This window comes from Lonchura striata, chromosome 11 (assembly GCF_050655825.1).
Source record: "Lonchura striata isolate lonStrDom1 chromosome 11, ASM5065582v1, whole genome shotgun sequence".
Taxonomy (NCBI): domain Eukaryota; kingdom Metazoa; phylum Chordata; class Aves; order Passeriformes; family Estrildidae; genus Lonchura; species Lonchura striata.
Window position 1 is genome coordinate 18542026 of NC_140713.1, and position 25465 is coordinate 18567490.

Consider the following 25465-nt stretch of genomic DNA (forward strand, 5'->3'; position numbering starts at 1 on the left):
ATCACCGCGCGCCGGGGACGCCCGAGGGGCGGGGACACCGCGCGCGGCGATTGGCGGAGAGGGCGGGGGGCGGGGCCGAGGCGCGGGGAGGGCGGGGCGCTCTAGCGCCCCCTGGCGGGGCCACGGGCAGCGCCCGCCCGGGAGGGAGGGGCTTGGGGAGTGTGAGGGGCTCAGAGGGTCTGAGGGGCTCGGGAAGTGTGAGGGGCTCAGAGGGTGTGAGGGGCTCAGAGGGTCTGAGGGGCTCAGAGGGTGTGAGGGGCTCGGGAAGTGTGAGGGGCTCCGGGGTGTGAGGGGCTCAGAGGGTCTGAGGGGCTTCGGGGTGTGAGGGGCTCGGGAAGTGTGAGGGGCTCAGAGGGTCTGAGGGGCTCGGGAAGTGTGAGGGGCTCAGAGGGTGTGAGGGGCTCAGAGGGTCTGAGGGGCTTCGGGAGTGTGAGGGGCTCAGAGGGTGTGAGGGGCTCAGAGGGTCTGAGGGGCTTCGGGAGTGTGAGGGGCTCAGAGGGTGTGAGGGGCTCAGAGGGTCTGAGGGGCTTCGGGAGTGTGAGGGGCTCAGAGGGTGTGAGGGGCTCCGGGAGCGTGAGGGGCTCTGGGGATGTGAGGGGCTCTGGGGATGTGAGGGGCTCCGGGGTCTGAAGGGCTCTGGGCCTCACATCAGCCCCTGGGGCCCCTGAGCCCCGCCTGGCACCCTCAGGGCTCTGGGACCCCTCATCCCCATCCCGGACTCCTCAGCCCCACGGGCCCCTGGAACTCCTCACCCCCATGCACCCCCCATGCCCTGGCCCTGCTGTTACCCACAAAATCGAGCTCGTTATTGGTGTGCACCGAGCCAATAATGACACACTCAGAGGGACATTGACTGTTTATTTCAGAGCTGCCCCAGCCTGGGTGCTCAGTTCTATTCCACAAATCCAGCACACCTCACCAGACTTTCTGTGCCATTATTTACACAGGGAAACTCAGGGTTAGTAAATTCCCAAGGGCAGCCCCTCTATTAAGATTGGCTAGCAATTTCCATAAAAATGACAAACTCCAAACTTGTACTCATGCTCAGGGGAAGGACCTTCACCTGGGCTTTTTGACCCACAGCATGAATTTTAACATTACCATGAAGACAGCTCAGCTCTAAGATACACGGACAAGGAGTACTTTGCCAAGTTGGCAATGTTTACCTAGGCAAACATCAACATCTTAGTTTGTTACATCCCTAAATCTTGATAGTTCCAGGATATTCTTCAGTGAGAGGTATTGGCTGCTGCCTGTTTCGCTGATTAGATTTGAAAGTGCACAAAAGTCTTACATCAAAGAACATCCTGCCTTAAGGCAATATTGACATAATCTGCATTTTGACCCTCTTCAGCCCCGTGGGCTCAGCCGGTGGCCCCTGGCGGGGGCGATGTTCCCGTTCCCCATGCTCCTGCCTCGGAAGAGCGGCCACAGTGCCTCCTCTTTGGAGCCAAATCCAGCTCCGACAGCTCCCCAGCAGCGCCATGGAGCAGCTCCGAGGGCTCCCCGCTGGGCTGCGGGACTCTGGAAAAACATTCCCTTTGCAAGAGAATTGTCCGGAAGCATTGGTCCTTTTCCCTGGCAGGGAAAACCCGGGCCCTGTGGGACAGCTCTTGTGCACAGCAAAATAACGAGGCACATTCCTTTCTCCTTTCTTTGCCCCAGCTAAGTGCCACAAAACCCGCAAAGTTTGCTTGGTAACTGCCTGTGGACTTGCTTCCTCATATCCTTTCCTCATCCTCAAACAGAACACTCCACGTCCCGGCCCTGGATGACCTGAGAGCAGGGAGAGGAAGGATAACACCTTGCAGGGATGCTGACGGCACTCCTTTCCCCCGGGGACATACAAAAGCGATGCTGTCGGGCTTGTTTTCCAGCCTGGCTGTCACGTCATTCCCGAGGCGGTTCAGGTGGAGCGGGGCTATTTTCACACTCCTACCATGCTTTTAAAAATAGCCGGGTTTATTTTAATGCTCCTGGGATCTTCAGCTGTTTTAAAATGATTAGTAAGTCATAATGTAATAAAAGTTGTACCTGCTGATGCACGTTATTGTCATCAGCTGCTTCTCGGTGTAATTCCCAACAAGGTTTGAAATGTGTGAGGGTGGAGAGGTGGCTGCCTGGGCTGGAATTGACAGATCTGGCGAGTTGTGCAGTTCTCTGCGAGAGAAAGTCCCCAGTTCTTGTTGTCCCACACAGTAATGGTGCTGCTGGTAGGTTTTCAGCCCTCTAATCCCCTCACTTTCTTTATGGAGATGTTTCCCCAGCCACTCATCCCCAGCACTGTCCCTGACAGGTGGCTTAACCTGTGTCTGACATGTGAAACCTTGCACGTGTCCCTGTTTAAGGTGATCCTGTTACTTTAGGCTGTTTCTCAAGGTCAGCCTGGTTCCACCAGAGTGTTCCTCTCTGTCATCCTGGCTGACGGGTGTAGAGCAGTGGGCTGCCTCACCTTGGCCAGGGATACTCACACAGAGAAAAGTGCTCAGCAAATATGTTTCCCTCAGGGGATGCCTCTTCCATTAGTCACTTCCTCACTGCTTTGTTTCCTGACCAGCCTCATGGGAACACTGAATGAGGCTGCTCCATCACTGCTGAAAAATATCAAAGAGCCAACAGGCATCGAACCCTTGGGCCAGAACCATGGACTTCTGAGAACCTCAACCACAGCAGCTCTTCTATTATTTATGCTGTGGTGGTTCTCTGAGACCCACTGGAGCCAAGAGAGCTTCACACCAGACATTTGCACAAAGCCAACATCCTCCTGGCAAAACACCCAGGGATGAGGCAGGGAACTGTCTGCTCATCCGTGTGATACACTGCCTGCCAGGTCAGGCACCCACTTTGACCTTGGGGTCATTGCCTGTTGATTCCTGATGCCTGTTATTCCATCTAGAGCCTTTTCTGCAGCCACAGTAGGAAGATTTCTGACTGGGATAAGCACCTTGCTGCTGGGGCCACCAGCTGTGAAGTTCTGAGCACTGAGAGGCTCCGCAGCCGCTCATCCTGCCAGGCTCTGTGTGCCTGGGTTCCCACCAGCACTGCTCCAGCCAAAAACCATTGGGTTTTTTCTCCCTCCTCCAAGAGGGGACTGTAACAGGTTTCTGACTCACTCACAAAGCAGTGCTGTGCTTGGGCAGGGTCTAACAGTGGGTTTTCCTGCCAAACAGGCTGTTGTCTACTTGTCTTTTTTTTATATATATATTTTTTTTTAATATTTTCCCTTCCAAGATGCTGGAGAGAAGCCTCGCCTTACTCTTCAGTGTTGACCCCTTCAGAAATCTCCTGCCAGCTCTGAAAACCTACAGCCTGCCCCCAGCCCCATGGGAAAGATTCAGCCCTTGAGGCAGGAATGTCCGTGAAGAGTCACAGAATCCTGGGATGGTTTGTGTTGGAAGGGACCTTTAAAGGTTATCCACTTCCAAACTCCCTGCCATGGGCAGGGACAACTTCCAGCAGACCAGGTTGCTCAGAGCTCTATCCTTGAACACTTCCAAGGAGTGGAACCCTAGGCCACTGCTCCCCTGGTCCTGCAGCATGGCTGGTCCCTCCTGAGAGCCCTCAACCCTCTGCAAGGATGGGCTCCCTTAGAGTTTTGTATCTCCTGTTAGTGGCTTCTTCAGGGCTCCTCCTTTGGAAGCTGCTAAAGGCAGGCTGGGACCAGCAGGGCAATGCTGGGTGCCCACACGTGGAGGATCCTCTCTCCCTGGAGGTGCAGAGATGCTCCAGAGCTGGCTCCAGCACCAGCATTAACCCTGCTTGGAGCGAGAACTTCAGTGCCCCCTTTGCATCCCACACCCGCCTGTGGTGCTGCCAGCTGACTCCAGAGTCTCCCCAGGGGTGCCACAAGCTGTAATTCCCTGTGGAGTGGTGGGAATGGCTGGAAGCACCTCCAGCATCCCCCTCCCCCAGCACTACAGAACTGCCTGGGACACTGCTGCACATCCCGGGCATGGGACAATTTGGGGATCCTGAGGCTTCCTGCTGTGCCAGGCCATAGGAAGCCAGGAGAATGGGACCAAATGGATGGTGTGAAGTGAGAAACCTGGATTTCCTCCGAGCTGCTCTGCCCTGTGTGGCAGCGAGCCCAAGCCTCAGTGGCCATGCCAGGCCAGAGGTCAAGGTTGTCCCAGCAGGCTGAACAGAGGTTGTAGTGGGAGGATGTTCAATTAAAGCTGCTTAAAAAAGAAATCCAACTTTCCATATGCCTCTCTGGAGAATAAAACAGCCCCAAAGCAGAGCGCAGATGGGGTGCCAGGCACGGGGCTGAACACAGCCCCCACGGCAGAGGTGACTCCAGCTCAGCTGTTCCCACTGCCTCCGATCCACGAGGATTGAGGTTATCTTTTGGTGTTTCCTTACGGGAAGTTGGACATTTGGCTCTGCAGAAATCCCCATGCAAACTCGGACACTGGCCAGCACTGTGACATAGTGTCCTCCAGGCTGTGCTTGTTTTGCAATGCTCCTGCTCCCCTGGGGTGCCAGTGAAGCTGGAGGTGGTGAAACCGGTGCCTGGTTGGAGATGCCAGACTGGGACAGTGGCACTGGCCATGGAAGGGCAAGGAGCCATCCCCCTTCTGCTGGTGGCCTCCACACCAGTCTATCCAGTTAGAGAAACCCAAGTGCATCCCCACAGATGAGGAGTAGTTCCCCAGATGGCACCTTCATCAGGAGGAATTTCCCTGGGTGAAGGAATGGAGGGTTCAGCCATCATGTAGCAGAGGCGTTGGGCGGCATGGTGAGAGGTCGACCCTCATGTCACTGTGCCACGTGTGCTGTCTCACTCACACAGCCACCTAGAATAGTGTCACCATCTGGTTCCAGCTGCCCAGGGACACGAGGGCCTCCCTGGCCCCTTCTGCGATTACAAAAAGTGAATTCAAACACCAACTCAGCTGGACTCAGCTGGCCTTTATCCCTTCTTTTTTTCTTTTTTTATTAATTCAGGTTTGTCTCTTAGAGAAGAGAGAGGGAGATAATGTCTGCAGAGCATTTAATCTTCTGCCCAAAGAATAGCAGAGAGCAAATTAGGATCTACTCCAATTAATTTGCCTTGATGGGCAAAATCTGGAGAGCGGCCATATCTGGGAATTAAGAACAAAAGCAGGGAGTGTAAAGTAGGTCACCGGAGTTTCGTAACCAGAACGAGGGGTTTTCACAGCACGGCGGGTGCTCCAAAGGCTCCCGCTGCCGGGGTCCACCGGTCTCATTCCCCACCACCCGCTCCTTTCAGCCTGGACAGTTGCTTTAAGATGCTGTCAGTGTGTAGTGAGCCAGCTGATTGTTCTGGGGACAGGAACGTGGATGTTGTCCCCTCCCACAGCAGGACACGGCTGCAGGACTGTCCCAAACCCTTAGACCCAAAGGAAAGACAGACACTGGCTCGATGTCCCGGTTTTGGAGCACCAGAGAGCTTTCCTGGGGTCAGCATGCCCACCCTTGCTGTCACACTGCTGCCCTTGGGCCTGCAGGCACCTCCCTGAAGGAGGACTGGGGGGACAGGTGGCACTGGGGTTCGGGCAGTGCTTTGCTGTGGACTCTTGCACGTGCAGTGTCACCAAGCAGTGGTGACCCACAGGCCCACCGTTTTTCCAGCACACCCAAATCCCAGCCCTGGCTTCCCAGAGCCATCCGTGCCAGCACAGTGACGCCTTTCAGCTGCAAGACACACGTGGTAGCACAGCCAAAGGTGTGAGCCATGTGTGGTGACAAGTGCTGGTGCTCAGGACACGTGGTGACATAGCCAAGGGTCTGTGACATGTACGGTGACATTTTCCAGGCCATGGGACCTTCTGTGGTGTGTCTCTGCACACAGGGTGAAACACCCGGGGTGTTCGGTGGGTGTGCACGGATCTTCCCAGGCTTTGATTCCGGCTGGATTGAAGCAGCACAGTTTGTTGTCTGCAAGTGTCACCATCGTGGTGGCAGCCTGTCACAGCACCACACTGGTGACTGTCCCGCTGCGATCCCACCGCTCCCACCCCCTCGGAGGTGCCGGTGGGCGCTGCGCGGTGCGCGCCCGGCGCCCGGCTGGCGTTTATCCTCTTAGCCACCCTGCCGGGATCCGGCACTAATTCACCCTTAAACACAGGATTGTCAGGAACTGGGAAGGAAAGAATCGGCGGATTATCCCCCCGGCGCTGGCGTTAAACACGGGGAGCGGCAGCTGCTGCATCAGGAGAGCTGGGGCGGTGTCTTGCCCCTTGTCCCACGGGGCACCGGCCCCGGGATCAGCATCTTCCCCCAGCAAGGGCTGCCGGGAGCCCAGATGTTTTGTGTCCCCCCAGCCAGCTCCAGGCTGGTTAGTGAGATAAACAACGGGATATAAACGCAGAACCCCCACAGAGCTGAGGGATCGGCAGGAACCACTCAGCCCCATGGGATGAACCAGCAATCCTGTTAGTGTTTCCCAGACCCAGGACTGGCAGAGGGCTGGGACAACCAGGGTGACATCCCAGAGGTGACCAATCACATGTTTAAGTTACCAGACCTCGCAGGAAGGGGTTTTATGATGAAACAAGCAATATTTTTCCCTGGCTCAATGAGGACAGTGATTACTGAGCTTTCAGCCACAGGACAGTGTGGCAAAAGCTTCCCCAGGCCAAAACCATGTGCCCAGCTGCCCAGCTGCTGGAGTGTTTTTGGGACAGCCTTGAAGTCACAGAAATCACAGAAACAGCAGCAACTCGCTACCAACAGCACACAGGAGCTCATGGCTCCTGCCCTCTGTTGAACCTGGAGCAATCCTCAGGGTGGGGGCACTCGTGGTGTTGGCCAGAGGATTTGGTTGCCTTTCCCAAGTGGGATGGTTTCCCACATGCCAACCAGATTTACTCACCACTGCTGCTGGGGGCCACACCAGCAAGGAGCCCGTGATCTGTGCCACAGCTGGGGTGGCCCATTTGCAATTCCAGTGGCCCTTCATGTGATGGGTGGGGAGCGAAGGCTGTGCCCAGGAGAGCAGGGAGGACGCCTGGCCAGCCCAGGCCTAGGGGAGCTGGTTTGCACTCTGGGCTTTAGTAGCTCGGAAAATATCCTAACTTTTCAGCATAACAGCGACAGGGATGGGAATTAGAGCATCTTCCACTGATAGATACAAGTTTAGCCAAGTTAAACACCCACAAATCATCTTGGTTTAACTTTGACAAGTTCCCTGTGAACCTGGATGAGATTTCCAGTTCCCTAGCTTTTTTGCCTCCATCATCTTGGTTAAAAAAAAACCCAAAAAAACCTCTCTTCCCTGCAAACCATACTTTTCTTCATGACCATGAATACAGCAAGACCAAAATAAAAGGGGTGGAAAACAGAAAATGTCACTGAAGTTGCCCATCAGAGGACAAGTTATTGGCTGCCAAAAAGACAAAGAAATCTGCACCCTGTGTTTTCCTAAGGTGCCCTTTAAAATGAATAAAACATTTGACCCACCTCTAAAGGGAATATCTGCTATGCCCAGCCCTAAAAAGCAGCAGTCAGGGAGCACCAGGGCGGTGGGAATTGCCCCTCCCCGGGGCTGTCCATGGTCCCATGGACTACCTGGCATGACCATGGGCAGTACACTGGAGGAAAGGAGTCACAGACCCTCCCGCTGGCCCTTCTTGGGGACTGGTGCAGGGAGCATCTCCTCTCCAGTACCCAGAGCAAACACGGGGCCTGGGAGGGGCTCAAGGAGCATCCCATGGCAGAGAGACAGGAGAAATGTAAAAGTGTCTTTTAATATAAATATAAATCCATCTGAAGTGCTGCAGGAGAGGACCGTGCCCCGCGAGGGATGCCCGGGTGGGAGGCGGGCGTGGCGGGACCGGCCAGCAGCCGTGGCAGCCGGCATCGCCTGGGCCCCCGCGGCCGAGCAGGGCTAGAGCCGGGCCAGCAGCAGCGGCAGGGCCAGCAGGGCCAGCAGCCGGGGCTGCGGGGCGGCGGCCGAGCCCCGCAGCGTGGCCTGGTTGGTCTCAGAGGCCGGCGAGCTCCGGGCGCTGGCCAGGCGGCCCCGGGCGCTGCACAGCTCCTGCAGGTTCCCCTGGAACTGGATCTTGCGGGACTCCTGGCGCAGCGACTCCCAGACGGTGGCCGCCTCCACGGGGCACCGCGACAGCGCCTCGCTGGCGCAGGTGTGGAACTCATCCCAGGACCTGGGGAGGAGGGCGGGAGTCGGGGGCGATGCTGGCGGCGGTGACCGCACCGTCCCAGCGGCTCCCACAGGGACACTCACTTGCAGATGGCGTCCAGCTCCTGCGCCTCGTCGCCGCCCTCCTCCTGCTGCTGCTGCTGCCGGACGCTCCGGGCCATGCTCTCCCCCAGGCTGAGGAGGCATTCGGCGAAGCCCTTGTAGATGGTGTCGCACTGTCCCGCCATGCTGACGGGCTCCTGGCTCGCGGCTGCGGGGCACAGAGAGGAGACACCGAGCTGAGCCCCCGCCCGCCCGGCTCAGGGCAGCGTGGCGCGGGCGTGTCACCGGGTGGGGGTGACACTGGGCTCTGAAATGTGGCGAGAGGCTTCCACATGCCCCCGGACCGCCGGCATCCCCTCCCTGGGCACTCGGAGTGACCCTTCGCTCCCGGCCCCGGAGCCCGACGCGATGTGACGACCCCGCAGCGATGCTGCCATTCGCCGCAGGGCTCCTGCGGCCGCGCCACCTCGGGCCTCCCCGGCGCTCCCCAGAGCCATCTGTCCCGGCCTTTATCCCCTGACACAAAGATTAATTTGTGACTACAACAGAAAAAAAAACAAAGCAAAGGCTCAGAAAGCTGGAGTCCCTACTCTGACTGCAGTGGGGAGGAGGGGGAAAGGGGAAAACAAAGGGGAAGGGGGAAAGAGAAGGGGAAAGTGGGAAAGAGAAAGAGAAAGAGAAAGGGGAAGGGGAAGGAGGAAGGAGAAGGGGAAAGGAAAAAGGAAAGTGGAAAAGGAGGGGAAGAGGAAAGGGGGAAGAGAAAGATGGAAGGGGAAAGGTGAACGGGAAAGGGGAAAGGATAAAGAGAAAAGGGAAAGGGAAAACATGAAGGGGAAGCGGGGGAGGAAAAGAGGAGGAAAAAGTACAAAAGGAAAAGGTGCAAGTGCAAGCCTGGCTGCTTCATTCTGAGAAGTCCTGATTCCCTGCTCAGTTCTACAAACAATTCACCCCTGGCACTGGCCAAACCCTGGTGCCAGACACGGGACAATGGGTGACAGGGTGTCTTCATGAGGACTGCCAGTGCATCCACGACCAGTGGGAAGCTCAAAAGGAGTTTGTGTGTGACTGGGTCACAGAGAAAACCTGCATGGTCCTCAGCTCTGCCCCAGAGGTCCTGCAGGCCAGAAGATGTGGGGTCCCTGTGCCACTTCACAGGAGTTACAAGAGTTTTGGAAGTGACATGGGTGTGCACCAGGGAGGTTTCTAATTGAGGAGAGCCCTGTGGGGGATGCAGCCAGGATGTCTGCAGGAAGCCGTGTGCCTTGCTGCTGGCATCCCATGCCTGCACCACTGGAACAGGGTCCTGAGCAAAGTGCCTGTGGTCGAGACTAACACCAGGGAGAGCCTGACATGATCACAGGGCACTTCAGGAGTTTGCAATGAGAACCCCCTGAGCACAGCACTGAGGAAAGTCTCAGACAAATGCCAGACACGTGGGTCACAAACATGGCAGGTATCAACAGAGAAAGTGGAATCCATTGCTCCTCTTTTCACCCAGCCAGGCAACAAGCCTGCCTCCCACCAGCCCAAGGACCCAGCGGCTTGGGCAGATGATGCTTCCCTTCAGCCGGCTGGTCCCTGCTGCAGGCTGAGGTTTTCACCTCCTGGGCTCCTCTGGGGTCCGGCACCAGCCCTCCCCTCTGCTCAGCTCCCTCGACAGAGGCTGGGCAGGGCGAGCAAAGAAGAAGAAAGCACGAGGGCAAATAATCTCTGCTGCTCCCCTGCAAAACCGTGGGGAAAAACCTGCCCCCGGCTCCGTCAGGGAGAAAGCCCAAAGGAAAAGACGGAGGAAGTTTCCCTGGGCGCTGCAGAGCATCCCGAGCTCCACAGCGAGTGAAGCCGCGCTGCTCCTGGGGAAGGGTCGGAGTCACCCACCCTCTGAGCCTAAAATCCACCAGGGTGGTCCATGTCCTTCATCGTCCGTGCAGCCGAACCAGGTTAATCCCAGAGATTTGTCACTGGGTACCGCTGTGCTCCACATCCTCCCTCGGCTCTCGGAGGAGCGGGAGTGTGGAGGGGACACGCTGGTGCCGGAGAGGCGCAGGACCTGCCGGGTAACAGTCCCCCAGCGACCAGGATGCCCTCCGGCCCCGCGGTGAACGAAGGCAGCAGGGAAAGCCAGCGGCTGCGTGGGGTGGCACACAGGGCTGGAGATCCAGAGCTCGGGAACTGTCCCCGTCTGAGCAGAGACACCCCGGACAGCGCCGTGAAGCCGCGCTCCTCCCTGCCCGGCTCTCAGGGCACGGGACAAGAGCGGATGGATCGCTGAGCCGAGGGGCAACCGGGCACCCCGCAGCTACAGAGGGTGCGGGACGCGGCCGGGGGTCCCGCTCCCACCCGCCAGCCCCCGAGCCCCGGCGGGGAGAGCCGGGGGTGCCGGCCCCGCAGCCCGGCCCGGAGCGGTCCCGCGGCACTCACCGAGGTGCAGGAGCAGCGGGCACACGACGCCCAGCAGCCGCCAGCAGCCGCCGCCCATGGTGCGGACCCCGCGCCGCCGCCGCCGAGTGCTCCGCGCCCGCCGCCGGCAGCCCCGGCCCCGCCGCCCGGCCCCGCCCCGGCCCGCCCCGCCGAGGGGCGGAGGAGCCCCGGGCTGCACCCCGGCCCTCGCAGCTCACGGAGTCACAGAACGCTTCGGGATGGACGGGACCGTAAAAAACATCTCGTTCCAGCCCTGTGCAATCTGGTCTTGTGAACACTTCCAGGAATGGGGCAGCCACAGCTTCTCTGGGCAACCTGCCACCCACTGTCCTCACAGGGAATAAAATTTTCCTAATATCCAATCTAATCCTGTCCTCTGTCAGTGTGAAGCCATTCATCCTTGCCCTGTCACTCTACACCCTTGTCCAAAGCCCTTTTCCAGCTCTATTGGAGCTCCTTTTATGTATTGGGAAGATGCTGTAAGGTCTTTCCAGAGCCTCTTCTTCTCCAGGAAGGAAGAAAAGACAGCCAGAGACATTTTTGCTGTGAAAAGGGGAATTAATGTCCCCTTCCCACAGCCAGTATCCCACCATTGCCTCCTGCCTCTCCCAGGAAGCAGAGATCACTATGCCCTGCTGGAGTCAAGCAGGAAAGCTTGAGCAGAAACTCAGGAAAAAATCTGGGAAGAGAGAGGTGATGGTGGCCCATCACCTCCAGCTCCAGCCTGGAGATAGCTTGATATGCTAAAAGACGCCTCAGACTTCCCTCCATCACACAACAGAAGGTCTCCATGTTTTTTTTTTCTCCAAAAGTTTTTTATTGAACTGTTCTTAATGTTATTTCAAACCCCCCCCAAAAAAAAAACAAAACAAAAAAAAAACCAGAACAACAAAACCGCCCAAAATTTCAAAATTCAGATAAAAAGAAAAACCTGGGTGTAAAATCAAAACTAATGTCTGAAACATGGACATGCTCCAATGCACAACAGAACTGGTGGCCCCCTAGAGCTCTTGCAGTCTGCTGCTGCCTCAGCACCCTGACCCAGAGCCCCTCCCCGGGGCACTCCAGAGGTGTCACCCCCTGCCCAAACCTGCCTCACTGGGCCAGGTGGGCCGGGTACTCCACTGTGGATCTGGAATTAACGAACCTCAGAGTAATTAGCTAATTAATGAATTCTATCTAACCCCTCTTGCTCGGCTGACCTCCTCCCTGTGCCTACAGCCTGCCAGGGAGGAGGAGCTGGAGCCCTTCACTGAGGTGTGGGCACGGGTTTCTGTCGGCGAGGAGCGCGGGCAGCCCTTGTGCTCAGCGCACACCTCGCTGCTCCCTCGCTGACAGCAGCAGATCCAAACTTTTACAGGGGTCAAGAATCCATTGGCTTCTGCTGCGTGAGACATGGACAGCCAGCAAGCCTTGAGGACGGATGGGCAGGCGAAGAAGAGATTTAACTCTCAAAAAAGAGGCTATTTAGGAAAAATAAGCCAAGTGAGTGTTCAGTGACTATTTGGAACTATACACAGATGGTGTTCGTCTTTGAAACATCACAGACGTGCTGATAGATTTTCTGGCAAGAGTAACACCAGCCAGGCATCGTTAGTAATTACAGATCTGCGGGGTGGGCTTCGGGGGAGCAGCCCACCAGGCAGCCAGGTCCTCCTAGGTCATGCCAGGGGTGACCAGGCCCTGGAGCATGATCATGAGGCGACGCGCAGCCTTGCTCAGAGGGTTGTGGGGTTCCACCTGCAGGAACTGGAAGAGCTTTTGCCGCACCTGGTTCATGACTGACCCCATGTGGTCTCGGGTGATGGGGTCGCTTTGGTCAAGGTGCATCACTGCATCCTCCAAGTAGCTGAAGGAGAGAGAGCAAGGTTAGGACCAGTCCCAGAATATGATCCCAATCCAATTTGGTTCATGTTGGCGCTGAAGATGCGGTTTTGTTCCACTCTCCAAACTCTGCAGCATGTCCACTTGTCACAAAAGAAATGTTCCTGACTCACAGCAGAGTCCACCTATCCCTTCCTAAACATGTGAGGTCAGCCTACAGCTCCCAGCCTGCCCCCCTGCCCCACAACCTGGCTGCTTGAACCAAGGCAGAGGCCACAGCCAGTGAGAACTCCCAACAGTGTTGGAGGTGACTCTCAGTAGATACTACCTTAAATACCGTTAAATAGAATTAGTCACTCATTAGACAGTAAAACCCCTCAGCAGCGAGGCTCAGTTTGTGTAGGGTTACAATAAATTCCATCCAGGAAAGGGTGGGATAAGATCAAGACTTTTACCAAGAAGACACTCTAAAGTTCAGATGAGCCATCACCTTTTATATCACAGCCTGAGTCAGGCAATGTGGTCACTGCAGGTTTTCAAAAACAATCCAGTTTAAACTTTACAGCAGCAGCTTTAACTCCAATTACCAGCCTGTAACTTGAAGCTATTTTCAGTTTTTCTAGCTTGCTTATCCTTATTGAGTTAAAAACTCAATTTAAGTAATTTTTCCACACAAGCCATAGTCAAAACCTGTAGGTACCTTAACAATTTAGCTTTTAAGGGCAGATAGCAGGGTTTTGACTCAGACACTAAAAATGTTCATGGCAAGTATCAGTACAGTCACTATTCTGTCACACACGCTTTGCTTGGAACATCTACCAGAAATTATACCAGTAGCTCCTGCTGCAGCCTCCCACTGAGCCTTTCTGACAGTCACGACAACAAACTGCTGACACAAAGTCCAGTGATGGGTTAAGAGCTGAGGACAGAGCAAACTTGCCCTGGATATTGTATTATCCAGGGAACATGGCACTATCCCTTCTTTTGTGTCCACAAGGAAATTGTTCCTTGAGGAATGGGGATTGCTGCACAGGCTGCAAATATTTACAGGCTACAATTCCAGAGGTACCAGCACCTACTGCTGGGTACTCCTTCCATTACTACCCCAGGGCAGCAAAGCTTTCTGTGGCAATGCTGACATATTTTTCTAAGTTACCACTGTCTTTAAACATGCCAGTAACTGGGTACAGAAACTCTAACTTTTGTCAAAGTTCTACCTTCCACTTTGAGGCACTGAATTTAAATCCAGGGCTAAGAACAGGACCCAGTTCTCTGGTCATACTCACTTCAACTTCAGTTCTGTACGAGTGCCCAGATCTGAGGAGAGCTGCTGAATGAGGGAGAGCAGCACAGGCTGGGACAGCGGGCATGGATGCTGTCCAAATACTTGCTGAGTATCCACAGTCTCACAGACATATAGAACCAGGTTGAGATCAGCTGCTGTTAGAGCCTGCAAGGAAGACACAGCTAGAAATGCACAGGAACCAACACGCAGGTGAGGGACACAGGACAGAGTGACAGCTCTGGGATGCTCAGTGGCTCAACAGCCTCCTCTGGGAGCAAAAATCTCTGCACCTCTGCTGTACAGGCCAGCAGGGCCATCTTTAGGCTCTTGCTCCATGCTCTGAGGAGAACCTGTGTCTGTTCCAAGCTGAACAGACACAACCAGACAGAGGGGAGCAGGTTACTGTCAGCAGCATGGAGCAGGGCCAGCAGTGCTATCATTCCCAGAAGAGTTTGTCTGCAGCAGCTCCAAGGGATCTGCCTGCACGTTCAAAGTCAAAGGCAAGGTCAGGCCCCAGCTGGTAGATCTGCCTGGATAGGCTTATGAAGCTGTTGGTGTGCCACGTGCCAGCGCTGATGGCAGAACATGCTGGTTTCCTGACAGGACACGGGCATGGATGAAGGAACTTAACTGCTACCAAATCGTGGAACCTGCATGGCTCTGGCTCCACCTGCATGAGAGCAACTGCACCCCTCGAGCACCCCACTGCCACAGGTATTTTCAGGCAACTCCTGTGTAAGCTGTTGTGAGATTACGTGCCCAAAAAAGGAGCCCTTTTTTCCTTCTCAATCCCCAACGAGCAGTGGATGACTACCAGGAAAACTAGGTACCTGCTGGAAAGCTTGGTTGAGGTGTCCCTGCTGCAGCAGCTGAAGGATGTGAGTCTGCTGGGACTGGAAATCCATGTGAGTAGAGGGGATGGGCGTCCCGGCTGCCGAGCGCATTGCCTGGACGATGCTCGAGGTGACGGCTGCCTGCTGCTCCTTCATGGCCAGGCTCACTTCTCCTTTAATGACTCTCTGCACCTGGGCCAAAATAGACTCCTGCATGCTGAAAAAAACAAAACAGAACCCATGGGCACCTCTGAGAATGAAGAGCCCAGGGATAATACTGCACAAAGCTTATACCAGTGAGAAAACACAGGCTGGTTTGCTTTTTGTAGTGGGGCTCCCTAAGGGCTCATACAAATAGATCTGAGGCACAGGCAACTCTGTGGCCAACATCACAATGTCCCAGGGTGCACTTGGAAGATGCTGGGATTCTGTGCAGGAAAGTGATATTTCAGGGAACTAAGTCTCTCATCAAACAGTGTTTTAAATCTTTAATGTCTCTGGCGTACAAAGCAAGGTGACTAAGCTGTGGGGTTATCCCCAAATGGGGCCAGCTTCCTACAGGAGACCTGTCAGATGCAGCTCCTCGTGTGCAGATGACACCTTTAGAATGAGAACACACTTACACTGTGCCTGTGACTTCTCCACAGAACAGGATTTCACAGTGCAGACTCTGCTGCTCTGTGTGACACTGTTTCCCTCAAGGGCTGGATTCTCCCCTCTCACAAAGGGTACAAAGCATCAAATCTCCTCTACCACAGGTAGAAAAGCAGGGCTTGTTTGGGAACAAGCACAGCCCATGCAACAAAACTAGGATTTATTGTGATGTCCTTCCTGGCAACTCTGACCTGCACTGAAGACCCAAACAGGTTTTGACATTTCTTTAAGTGGGTTAAAATAGACAGGGTTGCTCTGCCCCCCAGCCAGTCCCAATGCTTGGCAATCTGCCACTGTCTCATGGTGTAAATGTGCTGAAGGCACTGCTGGGATCCCACCCAAGAGGGCAAAGCACAAACTGCAGTAGAGCATTTGTGGGGAGAGAGAGTAGCCTGTAGAAACTGTATGCCCGAGGACACCGAGTAAAGAAAAGACTCCTCTGAAATCATCTTCAGGTAGTACTCAGATTTGAGTCTGCTTAGTGGTGCCTTGGATCCTTCTGTTTTCCACTGTGCACATGGGACCTGGAGAAAAGCAGGCCCTGAGCTTCCCAACTGGGAAACCTTCTGTGGGCCACAGCCACCAGCCCACTTGCCTTGCCACGGTGCAGGGCCAGCACGCAGCCCTACAGCACTCCCTGCCAAGCAGGGAGAGGTGCCTGTGATAGGTGCAGGTACATCTCAGGGACATCCCCTTCCACAAGCCCAGCTGCCAACTCACTTGCCCACGATGACGTGCAGCTGGTGCTGCACCTCGGCGTGGACGCTGGCCGCGATGGTGGACGCCATCTGCTCCGTGGTGCTCTGGAAGGTGCTGAGGAGCTGCCGCAGCTGGTTCAGCAGCGGCTCCCGCACCTCCTGCTCTCGTGCCTTCTTGTTCTTCAAGTGAGCCTCCAGCTGCTGGATATCTGCAACAGGCAGAGAGGGAGATGTTTGTGCCATCTGCACCTGTGGAGATGATCAGGGCAGAAATCCAGCTGCCAGGCTCTGCATGTTCTCCAGCAGAAGCGATTGTGAGCCCGTGGATGAGCACAGGACAGAGAAGCACAAGCCTTGTTTTGGGCTGTATTACATTAAACTAGAACCCATCTTCCAGCCTCCCCATCACACAAGATCACACAACACAGCAACAAACCCACCAGTTCTACAACAGGCTTCTACAGGCACTTCCTTGTTCAAGGGACATAAAGGCAGGAGTGAGGGTGTTTTATTTCATACGTTGTGTGAATTGTGATCTGCATTAGTTCAATGCTCATGAAGAAAGAGATGAAATTTTTCTGACAAGAAAGAAATCATGTCTCCAAAGATTTAAAACCTCTATTTTAAAATATCTTAGGAACTGGCCTGATCAAAGGGAGAAGAATGTAAGCTCTCATATTTGTGGGAGACTTGTGTGAAAGAGGAAGGGTGCAAAACTAACAGCAGCTGGAGACACCCTGCAGATCTGTGGCCAACAGAAGTCACTGTGCTAGCACTGGTCACATTCAGGCCCTCTCAGAAACCAGCTCTGCAGAGTAATACCAGTCCAGCCTCCCCAAAGGCCAAGGATCTGCATCCCAAGCCTGAGAACAGGAATGATCTTTTGCAGTGCATCAGTGTACAGTTTTCCTTACTTAAGGGTATGCTCTATTTCAGCCTGACTATGGTCACACTGTTCAGCCACTATTTAACCTCTGGTCATCCCAGTACCCTTCTCTAAACCTTCTCCAATCCATTACCCCTCTGAGAGCAGGGCCTAGCTGCAGGACTGCAGACTCTCCATTCATCATGCTCCTGACACCAGGATGGGACAATCCTGCAGCTGGGCTTTTCCTACTCAATAGATGAAGTCACAGATTCCCAGAACACAGCTGAGTGTTTTACTATGTGGGCTACAAAGACCAGAAGTGAATCCATACTCTTATAGCACCACCCACAAAAACCTCCCCACTTCTGCTTCCCAAGTATGAAACAGAACACATGCATGGGCTAAGAGGTTAAACACTCACTACTGAAACTCTGAAAGGTAAAAACGTAAGGCAAACGTTTTGCCAGCCACTAATGCATGTAAATAGTGCAGAGAAGACTTGAAGGAGGAAACCTACTCACATTCCTGTGTGCCCTGCTTGAAGGTGTCATTGATTTGCTGGAACATGGACTGGCAGCTCTTCTCAAAGGCTGGCAGCACGACGCTCTGGAAGGCCTCCCTGTAGGCTGACTGGATGGGTCCCTGCAGAGTGTCAGCTGTGGCCCTCACAACACTGTCTGTAAGGTTCTTACAAGCACACAGAGAAGATTCCAGAAAATTAACTACAGTCTGCTCCAGGACTAAGGGTGTGAGCAAACACCAGGTCCCTACAACACACCCACACCAGGTAAGGACAGCCCAGTGTCCAAGAGTATTCCCTTGGCTCTTCCCACGGGCCAGGCTGCACTGTGACTCCAGCAGGCAGAACCTCTGCTTGCTCAGGGGCTGCCCAAAACCAGCACCACTTCTCTGTACTTCTGCTACAGAGCAAGAGAAGATGGCACAGTCAGGCACAGCTCCTTTGCCCTTCTCTTTCCTTCCCAAATAATCCATAATTCCCTGCCAAGGTAAGTAAGCAGCTTGTGCCCCCTAAATAATGCAAATATGGAGATCAGAATGCAGCCAGTCAAACATTTGCCACTTGACTGAGCTGGCCCTAAAAGTCACTGCTGTGGTGAGAATTTCTACTCTAGCAGAAAATGAACAACTTGGTAAATGAAAAAAGTGTTAATGAGGCAAAGTGGCAGGGGAACATACAAAGAGCTTGTCATCCTAGTGAGACCATGAAAAAGCTTTGACTACTGGCAGCTAAACTGACATTACCTAGAGACAGAGGTGAGGGGAAAAGGCATAAGATCTGGCAGTTGACAACCTAGTGTGCCCTGGAAAAGCTACTTTGGTACTCCTTACCTTTGATTTCACCAGCTTGGTAATATTCTCTTTCAGTGTCCCCTCAACAGCAGTGAGCTTGGTAGCAATAGTATTACTGAGCTGGCTGACAGTAGGGTCCATGCTCTTGGAAATGCCTAGGCATAACACAAACAGGACAAAATTGCAGCTTTAAGCCTAAAGTCACACTCCAAAGCCCAGAAAAGAAAATGGAATCAAATGGTTCTTGCATATGACACAGCAAGGGACAATGATCACAAACTGTGTTTAAGGAAAAAAGGTTGGATATTTGAAGGAAGTCTTTGCTAGGAAGATGGTACAGCTCTGGAAGTCACCAGAAGTTGTGGAACCTCCAGCCTTGAAGGTTTTTAAGAGTTGGTGTGACAAAGTCACAGCTGACCTGATCCAGAATAGAAGGTAGTCCTGCCTTAGGCAGCTACTGACTGCAGGCTTTTGGAACATTTCCTTACATGCATGGTGCCAGTGCATCAAGAAAGGGCAAAGACAACTTCAAGCTTGCTCCAGCCAAGTCTCAGCATTTCCAAATTCATCAGCCTCTTTCACCTTCCTCCACAGAACAGACTCCAAAGGCTTTAGAGATTATGGAAGGTCAGACCACACTCTCTGGAAGGGCATTCCCTCTGGGAGCCTCATACTGCTTCTAAACCACAGCCCCTCTTCTCAGATTACAGCGGGGCCCACAGCAGCCTGTTGTGCAGAACACAACCTAACTCCTGCTCCATACAGTGCCAGCACTTTCCCAGTGTGCTTTTGATCCTGATGGAGCTACCAGTAGGGATCCACCTCCCAGCCTCAGGCAGCCACACTCACACTGGGGCACTGTCTTCTTCATCTCCTCCCGAATGGTCCTCTCCAGACGGTTGCACACAGCTGCGGACAGGGACTGGGAGAGCTGCTGGGACAGGTGCTCCTGGAGCTGCCCATTGCGCTGCTGCCCTTCCATCAGCACCCGGTCCAGTCTTCTCTCTAAGGGGAATTTGGGTTAAGGAGCACAGCAACAGATTTCCTGTCTACCCACAACACTCCTGTCCACAGAGATGGACAGCAGCCTCACCTCCAGAGGCTCAGTGAGAGCAAATGTGCAGCTCTGGTGAAAGAGTGGTCTCATAAGATTACTGCTGTGTTCCTGAAACACAGCTCTTAAACAACTGATCAGGGTGAGGAAAGAGCTTTGGAAGGCAAGACAGGAAAGTCAAACAGCTAAAGTAAGTTGGACAGTACTGTTTCCTGCTATGGTTAACTTGGCTGCCCCATTAGCAGCTCAGCCCCAGCCAGCCACTCACTCATTCCTCTGCAGCAGGATGGGGGATAGAACTGGCAGGGTAAAAGTGAGCAAGCTCATAGGTTGAGGTAAAGACAGTTAAAGAGGTAAAGCAAACACTGCACATGCCAACCAAACAAAATAAGGAATTAATTTACTACTTCCCATCAGTGAGCAGGTGTTCAGCCACTCCCAGGAAAGCAGGGCTCCCTTCATGCCTAATGGTGTCTGGGGAGGACAAACACCATCAATCCAAGTGTCCCCTCTTCCTCCTCCTTTCCCCCAGCCTTCACTGCTGAGCACAGCATCACACAGCGTGGGGCACCCCTTTGGTCACTGGGGGTCAGCTCTCCTGGCTCTGTCTCCTCCCAACTTTTGGCCACTCCCAGCCTTTGCAGTGTGAGAAACAGAGAAGGCCTTGACAGGGTTTAGAAGAAGCAAAACCAGCAAAAACATCAGTGTGTTATCAGCATTGTTTTGGTCACAAATCCAAAACATAACACACATGAGATGCTGTGAAGAAAATTAACTCCCATCTGAGCCAAACCCAGGACACCAGAAACCAAATCCAAAATCCATAAACAGCAAGTTGGTAAAAATGTTTCTATAGGATGGAATTAGTGGATGTAAGTGATACAGTGATGGGAGCAAATCCAGGCTTCAGGCTACTTATACCTCATGAAGCAAGCAACCTCTCTGAAGGGGTCAACACACAAACACATCTTAAACAAACTAACACCTCAAACTCCAACAAAACAAACAATGAAATGATAATTCATCTGCTGACAAAATTCAATCCATGCATAAAGTTGTGGAGAAAGGAAAAATTTTTATAGTATAACAATATAGCTCTAGACAGTGAAATTCAGTAGAAAAGTATCTAAATTATCTGTGAATACCAGACTGATGGTCAAAAAATGAAAATCTGAGACTAATTAATAGAGAAAGCTATTGTCATAGAAGTTAAGAGTGGCTTCACACATGAGATAGGCTGGAGCTACTCTGTTTGGGGAACATAACCAAATTCAGTACAGCAAATGTACACAGGAACCAGTGACTCATAACACAATATAAAAAATTGGATATCAGGTTTGAAAGCAGCAAAAGAAAATACTTCTCAGACAACACATAAGGGACCTGTAGACCATTATATTAATAAATGTAGACAAACAAGATAATTTTATATCCAGCTATGCAGTATGGCATCCAGATGCTGTTTCTGGTATAAGTACTGACTTGCCTTGAGGAGGAAAGGAAGGAAAGGATCAGCCCATAATTACTCTTTGTGCAACTGGCCACTGCCTGAGGTGGGACAATGTACCCAGTGCACCTCTGGTCTACACTGCAGCACTTATGGCTTAATGGGTAACTCAGATTTAGTGGCACAGAGAAAGTGTCAGTTCTTCTCTGGTCTATTTCTCAATTTCTTGAGAAAGGGCCTGAGAGGAACTGAAATAGTTATACTGCAGCCAGGCAATTGTACTGCACCTACAGCCCCACGCTTGCCCTTGCCCTTCTGAGCCTTCCTCACACCTCTAGTCTGCCTTGCAGCCTTCCACTCAACACTTGCACACAAGGATACGCTCCTGCTCCTGCTGGGAGTCGATCACCCTCTCCATGTGGCCCATGAGGGAGCTCTGGATGGCATCGAGGTGATCCGTGAGTCTCTGCAGCAGCTCCATCTGGTTCTGCCGCAGCTCGGAGAGCTCCCGCTGCTGGCCCCTCAGGATGCACATCACCTCATCCTGGAACTCTGCTGTCACCTACATGTGGACAGGACAAGCATTCATTTCTAACAGGACTGGAGGTCAGCTGAGTTTCTGCTCAGTATGGAGCCAACCCCTGTGCCTGGAAGTGAAGTGTAACACACAACGCAGCAAACAGGACCAGTTTAATGCCTGCTCCCAAGAACTGCTGTGCCAAGGAATAAACTGATAAAACAAGGTTCCTGCATGGAATTAATAAAAGGCTGCTTATCAACTGTTTAGACACAACACACCCTTCAAAACAGATTTTACTCACTTTTGGCCAGGTACTGAGAGTATTGGTGCCTACAAATGTAAACAATGGCCTCAAACACTCACAAAAGAGTTGTGCAATCAGTACATAAGGAGGCTTCTTTAGAGCACTTTTTCAGATCTTTCATTTATTTGAGAACACCAAACAACTGGACAAGTATACATTTACATATGTTGTCTCTTCACCTGCTCAAAATAGTTCAAGGGTGAGGACCCACCCTTAAGCAGAAGGAACAAGAAGACACACACATCAAGGTCATTCCCCATGTAACCATTTCCTTGATGGAACAGCTTATCTTGCTGCAGACAGAGGCAAGTATGAGAAAGAAATCATCAGTGTGGAGAGCACAGAGCTCCTCTGCTGCATGTCAGCACTGAGCAATTCTAAGCCCAAGTGCAGCCCCATCTCAACCTGCTAGGGCATGACCCATGATACTTCAAGGAACTGGGATGAACTTTCTCTTAGGTCTTCCCTAGTAAGCATCATGAGAAGCAGCTCTGACTCACCTGGTTGTTAGATGATCTTGGTGACTGGTTTATATCCCTGGAAATAAACAGAGAAAGAGTAGTAACCCAGTTATGTCATTTAACTCCTCTTATTATCCAAGTCTTCTGCCAAAACAAATAATATGTTTTATGGTTGCTTTAGATTTTACACTCCAACTCATAACTCCAGCTTGCCTTGTGTAACATGGAGAATGATGGAAAGGTGACGAAATCCCAGTCCTTACAGCACTACTGCACTATCATTTACACTGAAATTCCTTACAGACTGGTCCATTTGCAGGCTAGAGACCTGAGCCAAGTGTTAATGAGGACTATTACAAAGTGCACTCCACACTGGTTTTTCAGTTTTGTCCAAATTCGAAGCCAGGGGAGACCCAAACAAAAACCAAGTATTAATTTGTTAAAATTTAGAATGAATGAGCACAAATCATCTAGTGTGATTCCAGCTCTCAAGGTGAAGAAACTAGTGATACACTCCAGCTCGTACAGAAGAATAAAGAAAAACCCTGAACTGATCCATTAATATTGCATGTCTCCATCAAAGTCACAGATCAGTGAAGAAAAGTAAACACTTTTACTTCCCAGACAGTATCTACTCAGCAACTTCAAAAGGACTGAAACAGAAAAAGTGAAAGTCATTTCAGAAGCCAAGAACTTCCAGGTGTCTCTGTGCAGGATCACAGACAGAATTAAATGCTATAGCTCATCTTTGTTGTGATCTGCACAGCCAGAGATCCAAAACATGGAGCTATAGGAACACAAGAAGAGGAGGGAGCCCCATGCAGAAGCTCTGCTGTTCTACCCACACAGATTGGTCTAATGTGCCATGGGCAGACCTTTCCAGTCACGAATTTTCACTTATAGGATATTGATACAGGACACACAGAAGCAGCAAGCAGGTAACAAAGGACAGATATTGCTGAACAAGGGCACTGTGCTGCTGTTCAGGAGCCAATTAAACATGGAGGCCATTGTGACACTCACAGTTCCAATGAAACCAGTGAAAGGGCTCAGTGTCCCCTCATGATGTGTAATTTGCCTCCCATACATTGCTCCCAAGCTCAGGCTGTAGTTTGGATTTTGAGTCCTAGCTGGAGATAGTGCAGAACTATTCCCATGCCCGAGTGCCAGTCAGTATCTGAACAACCAGCAATGCCTTCTGTGGGGCTCCTGCCCTTTGCAAAGGGCTGGGAGCACCTGGCTGCTGCCTCAGAGCCCAGTGGCTGCAGGAGGCTGTGGCCCTGGCCAGCTGGTCCCGCAGCCTCGGCGCCCTGGCAAGCCCAGCGTACCCGTCATCCTTCTTGGCCTTGCGCTTCAGCTTTGGGGAAGCCCGGGGGGATGCCTTGACCTTCCAGTCCTTCACAGGCAGCCTCTGCGCAGATGCTTTGGCACCAAATCCACCTGACGTAGAAGCCAAGCTTGCAACTTCATCATCATGGTCACTGTGAAGGAACGGCAGGGGAGAGGACATCACTCACAACACTGGCTGTGTCAGCCTTCACTGCGGGGCTGGATTCACACAGCTCTTCATCCACACATGGCCACAGTCAGCTACAGACACCCCCATGTAACCTTGCACAGCCACCTCTACAGAGCTCACAACAGGCTGCTCTGCTTTGGTCCAGGTCTGCTGAGGCTGAGCCCAAGTGCAGTGCAGCAAGGCTTGCAGGGTCCCTGCACTAGGGCCAGCAGGGCCCAGGCAGTGAGGCTGAACAATGCCTGTTTAGCTGCAAATACTGGCACACGAGCCCCAGCATGGCCAAGCAGGGAACCCAAGCACAGCACATCCCTACAGCTTTACAGACAGCAATCATGAACACAGAACTCATTGCAAGAACAGAGGAGGATCAGGTGAGCCTGAGACATTGTGATCCTCAGTAACTTGAAGACTTTCCCCTGCTGACCAGCTTCCAAAACAGGCTGCACATTTCCGTCTGAATTTACGTGTGGACCGTGGACAGCCCTCAGCTGTCAAACAGGGCTGAGCTTGTCAGGCACACAGAATGCGCCCACAGAACTTCAGGGGCACTTATAAGGGAGCAAAGATGTCAGAAGCAAGAAACTTACTCCTGAGATACCCTTGCTACCTTATATAAGGCACAATATTTGGAAACTGATCCCTTAATAGGTTTTTACTGGTAATTAAACCAAGCTTGGTCCATGCTTTTAGAGGCAGCACAATCAAATCTTTCCCTACAGAGAATAAACTGGAGAGGGCCCAGAGGCCAATCTTGAGATGAGCTGAAGTCATCAGAACATGAGGGAAGCTGGGCTGCAAACCCATATTAAGTCAGAAGACAAAGCAGAGACATTCACCCCACACGTGAAGGCTGGCTGGGGACAGAGGCACAGATGCAGCCTGAGCTGAGTCCATGCAGGGTGAGAGAGGGGCTGAGCACTCTGGTACCTTTGTTCTGCACTGGCATCCTGGCTGTCATGCTGCAGAAGGTGGTAGCTGTGTCGATGGTAGGAAGAGCTCTTGTGCTTTTCTTCAACCTCATCCCTTGGACTAGAGGGGGGAAAAAAGAAAATACCATCACAAAAGTCTCCTTCAGTTTGGATAGTCACTATCTCCATGTCCCATGAGAGATCCTGATGGAAAGCCTGTAATAAAAATCAACCCCACACTGATCCCACAGATCCAGGAAGAGGCAGGTGTTGTGCAGAGGCACTAAGCACTTGAACTTGTCCATGTGCTTTTCTGGGGCCTCAAAAGGGGAGAAGCAGCTCAGCTGTGCTTGAAGTGTTAACCAAGAACTATCTCCCAACAGACATTCATACAAGAGAGGTAAGCCACTACTCAAACCTGGCAGCACACCATACATCCATGGATAACATCACCTTGGGTTTGTTTCTCCTCACTTAATACTGATCACTGAAGCAAAACTCATCTGTGCTTCTTAGTTCCTTAAAGTATCTGAGGAAGTGTGTGGATTTGATGGGTCAGCATTAACAGACAGAATTGCAACAGTGGATCCAGTCTGAGTATCACAATGATTTTGAGAGCAAACTGCATGTGCTTCTAGGCTGTCAGCTAGGTGTGCCTGAATGCAGCCTGCAGGAAGGACTTTACACAGAAGTGAGCACTTGTGAAATCTCTCACAGTCAGAGACAGCTGATCTGGTATTCTGATGTAAGATGTCTGGAAGGATTCAAAGACAGAGTGGGATTGAGGGGAGTTGCAAACTCCTACACAAGTATTTTATCAAGTTCATATTATGAGTAAAAGAAAAAACCAGAGTCTTAATGCCCTCCTAGAGCCATCAGATGGGATTGTTTCCTGAAACATCCCCAGCTGTGGAGGTACAAGGTGAGGCCTTTCCTTGCAATTCTGATGAATGAATAGTCCAGGATTATCTGAGGGACAACACTGGCCCTCTCAGCCTTCTAGTCCTGCTGAAAAGGAAGGTGTTTGCAGGTTCACATGGTGCATGTAGCCCTGGCCAAAGTGGTCTCTGGATATGCTGGATGCATCTCGCTGTTCTCATCCTACTACAGGACAGGGACACTAATTCTGTGATGAAACCCAGCACTGCTCCAGCATAACAGATTGCTCCTTCTAAGCAGCCTAAGTGATGCTGCACC

The 25465-nt window shown here is 52.4% G+C and overlaps 2 protein-coding genes across 2 annotated transcripts in view; both read right to left on the reverse strand.

Annotated features, from left to right (window-relative positions):
- Nucleotides 1-7692: 7692 nt before the first annotated feature.
- On the reverse strand, nucleotides 7693-10731 carry NRN1L (neuritin 1 like). The gene is made up of 3 exons (XM_021541156.3): nucleotides 10583-10731; nucleotides 8207-8372; nucleotides 7693-8126 (listed from the first exon to the last, which is right to left on the reverse strand). The coding sequence occupies exons 1-3, from the start codon at nucleotides 10638-10640 to the stop codon at nucleotides 7853-7855; spliced, it is 498 nt and encodes a 165-aa protein (XP_021396831.3). The 5' UTR covers nucleotides 10641-10731; the 3' UTR covers nucleotides 7693-7852.
- A 653-nt stretch (nucleotides 10732-11384) lies between these two features.
- The window catches only part of EDC4 (enhancer of mRNA decapping 4), a 33374-nt gene continuing 19293 nt past the window's right edge, over nucleotides 11385-25465 (reverse strand). Inside the window, exons 19-29 of the mRNA XM_021541157.4 lie at nucleotides 24288-24389; nucleotides 23170-23322; nucleotides 21881-21917; nucleotides 20938-21118; nucleotides 18905-19060; nucleotides 18095-18210; nucleotides 17266-17431; nucleotides 15899-16085; nucleotides 14522-14741; nucleotides 13693-13856; nucleotides 11385-12431 (exon numbers count right to left, since the gene is read on the reverse strand). Coding sequence (XP_021396832.1) covers nucleotides 12239-12431; nucleotides 13693-13856; nucleotides 14522-14741; nucleotides 15899-16085; nucleotides 17266-17431; nucleotides 18095-18210; nucleotides 18905-19060; nucleotides 20938-21118; nucleotides 21881-21917; nucleotides 23170-23322; nucleotides 24288-24389 — 1675 coding nt within the window. The 3' untranslated portion in view covers nucleotides 11385-12238. The remainder of the gene's footprint in view (nucleotides 12432-13692; nucleotides 13857-14521; nucleotides 14742-15898; nucleotides 16086-17265; nucleotides 17432-18094; nucleotides 18211-18904; nucleotides 19061-20937; nucleotides 21119-21880; nucleotides 21918-23169; nucleotides 23323-24287; nucleotides 24390-25465) is intronic.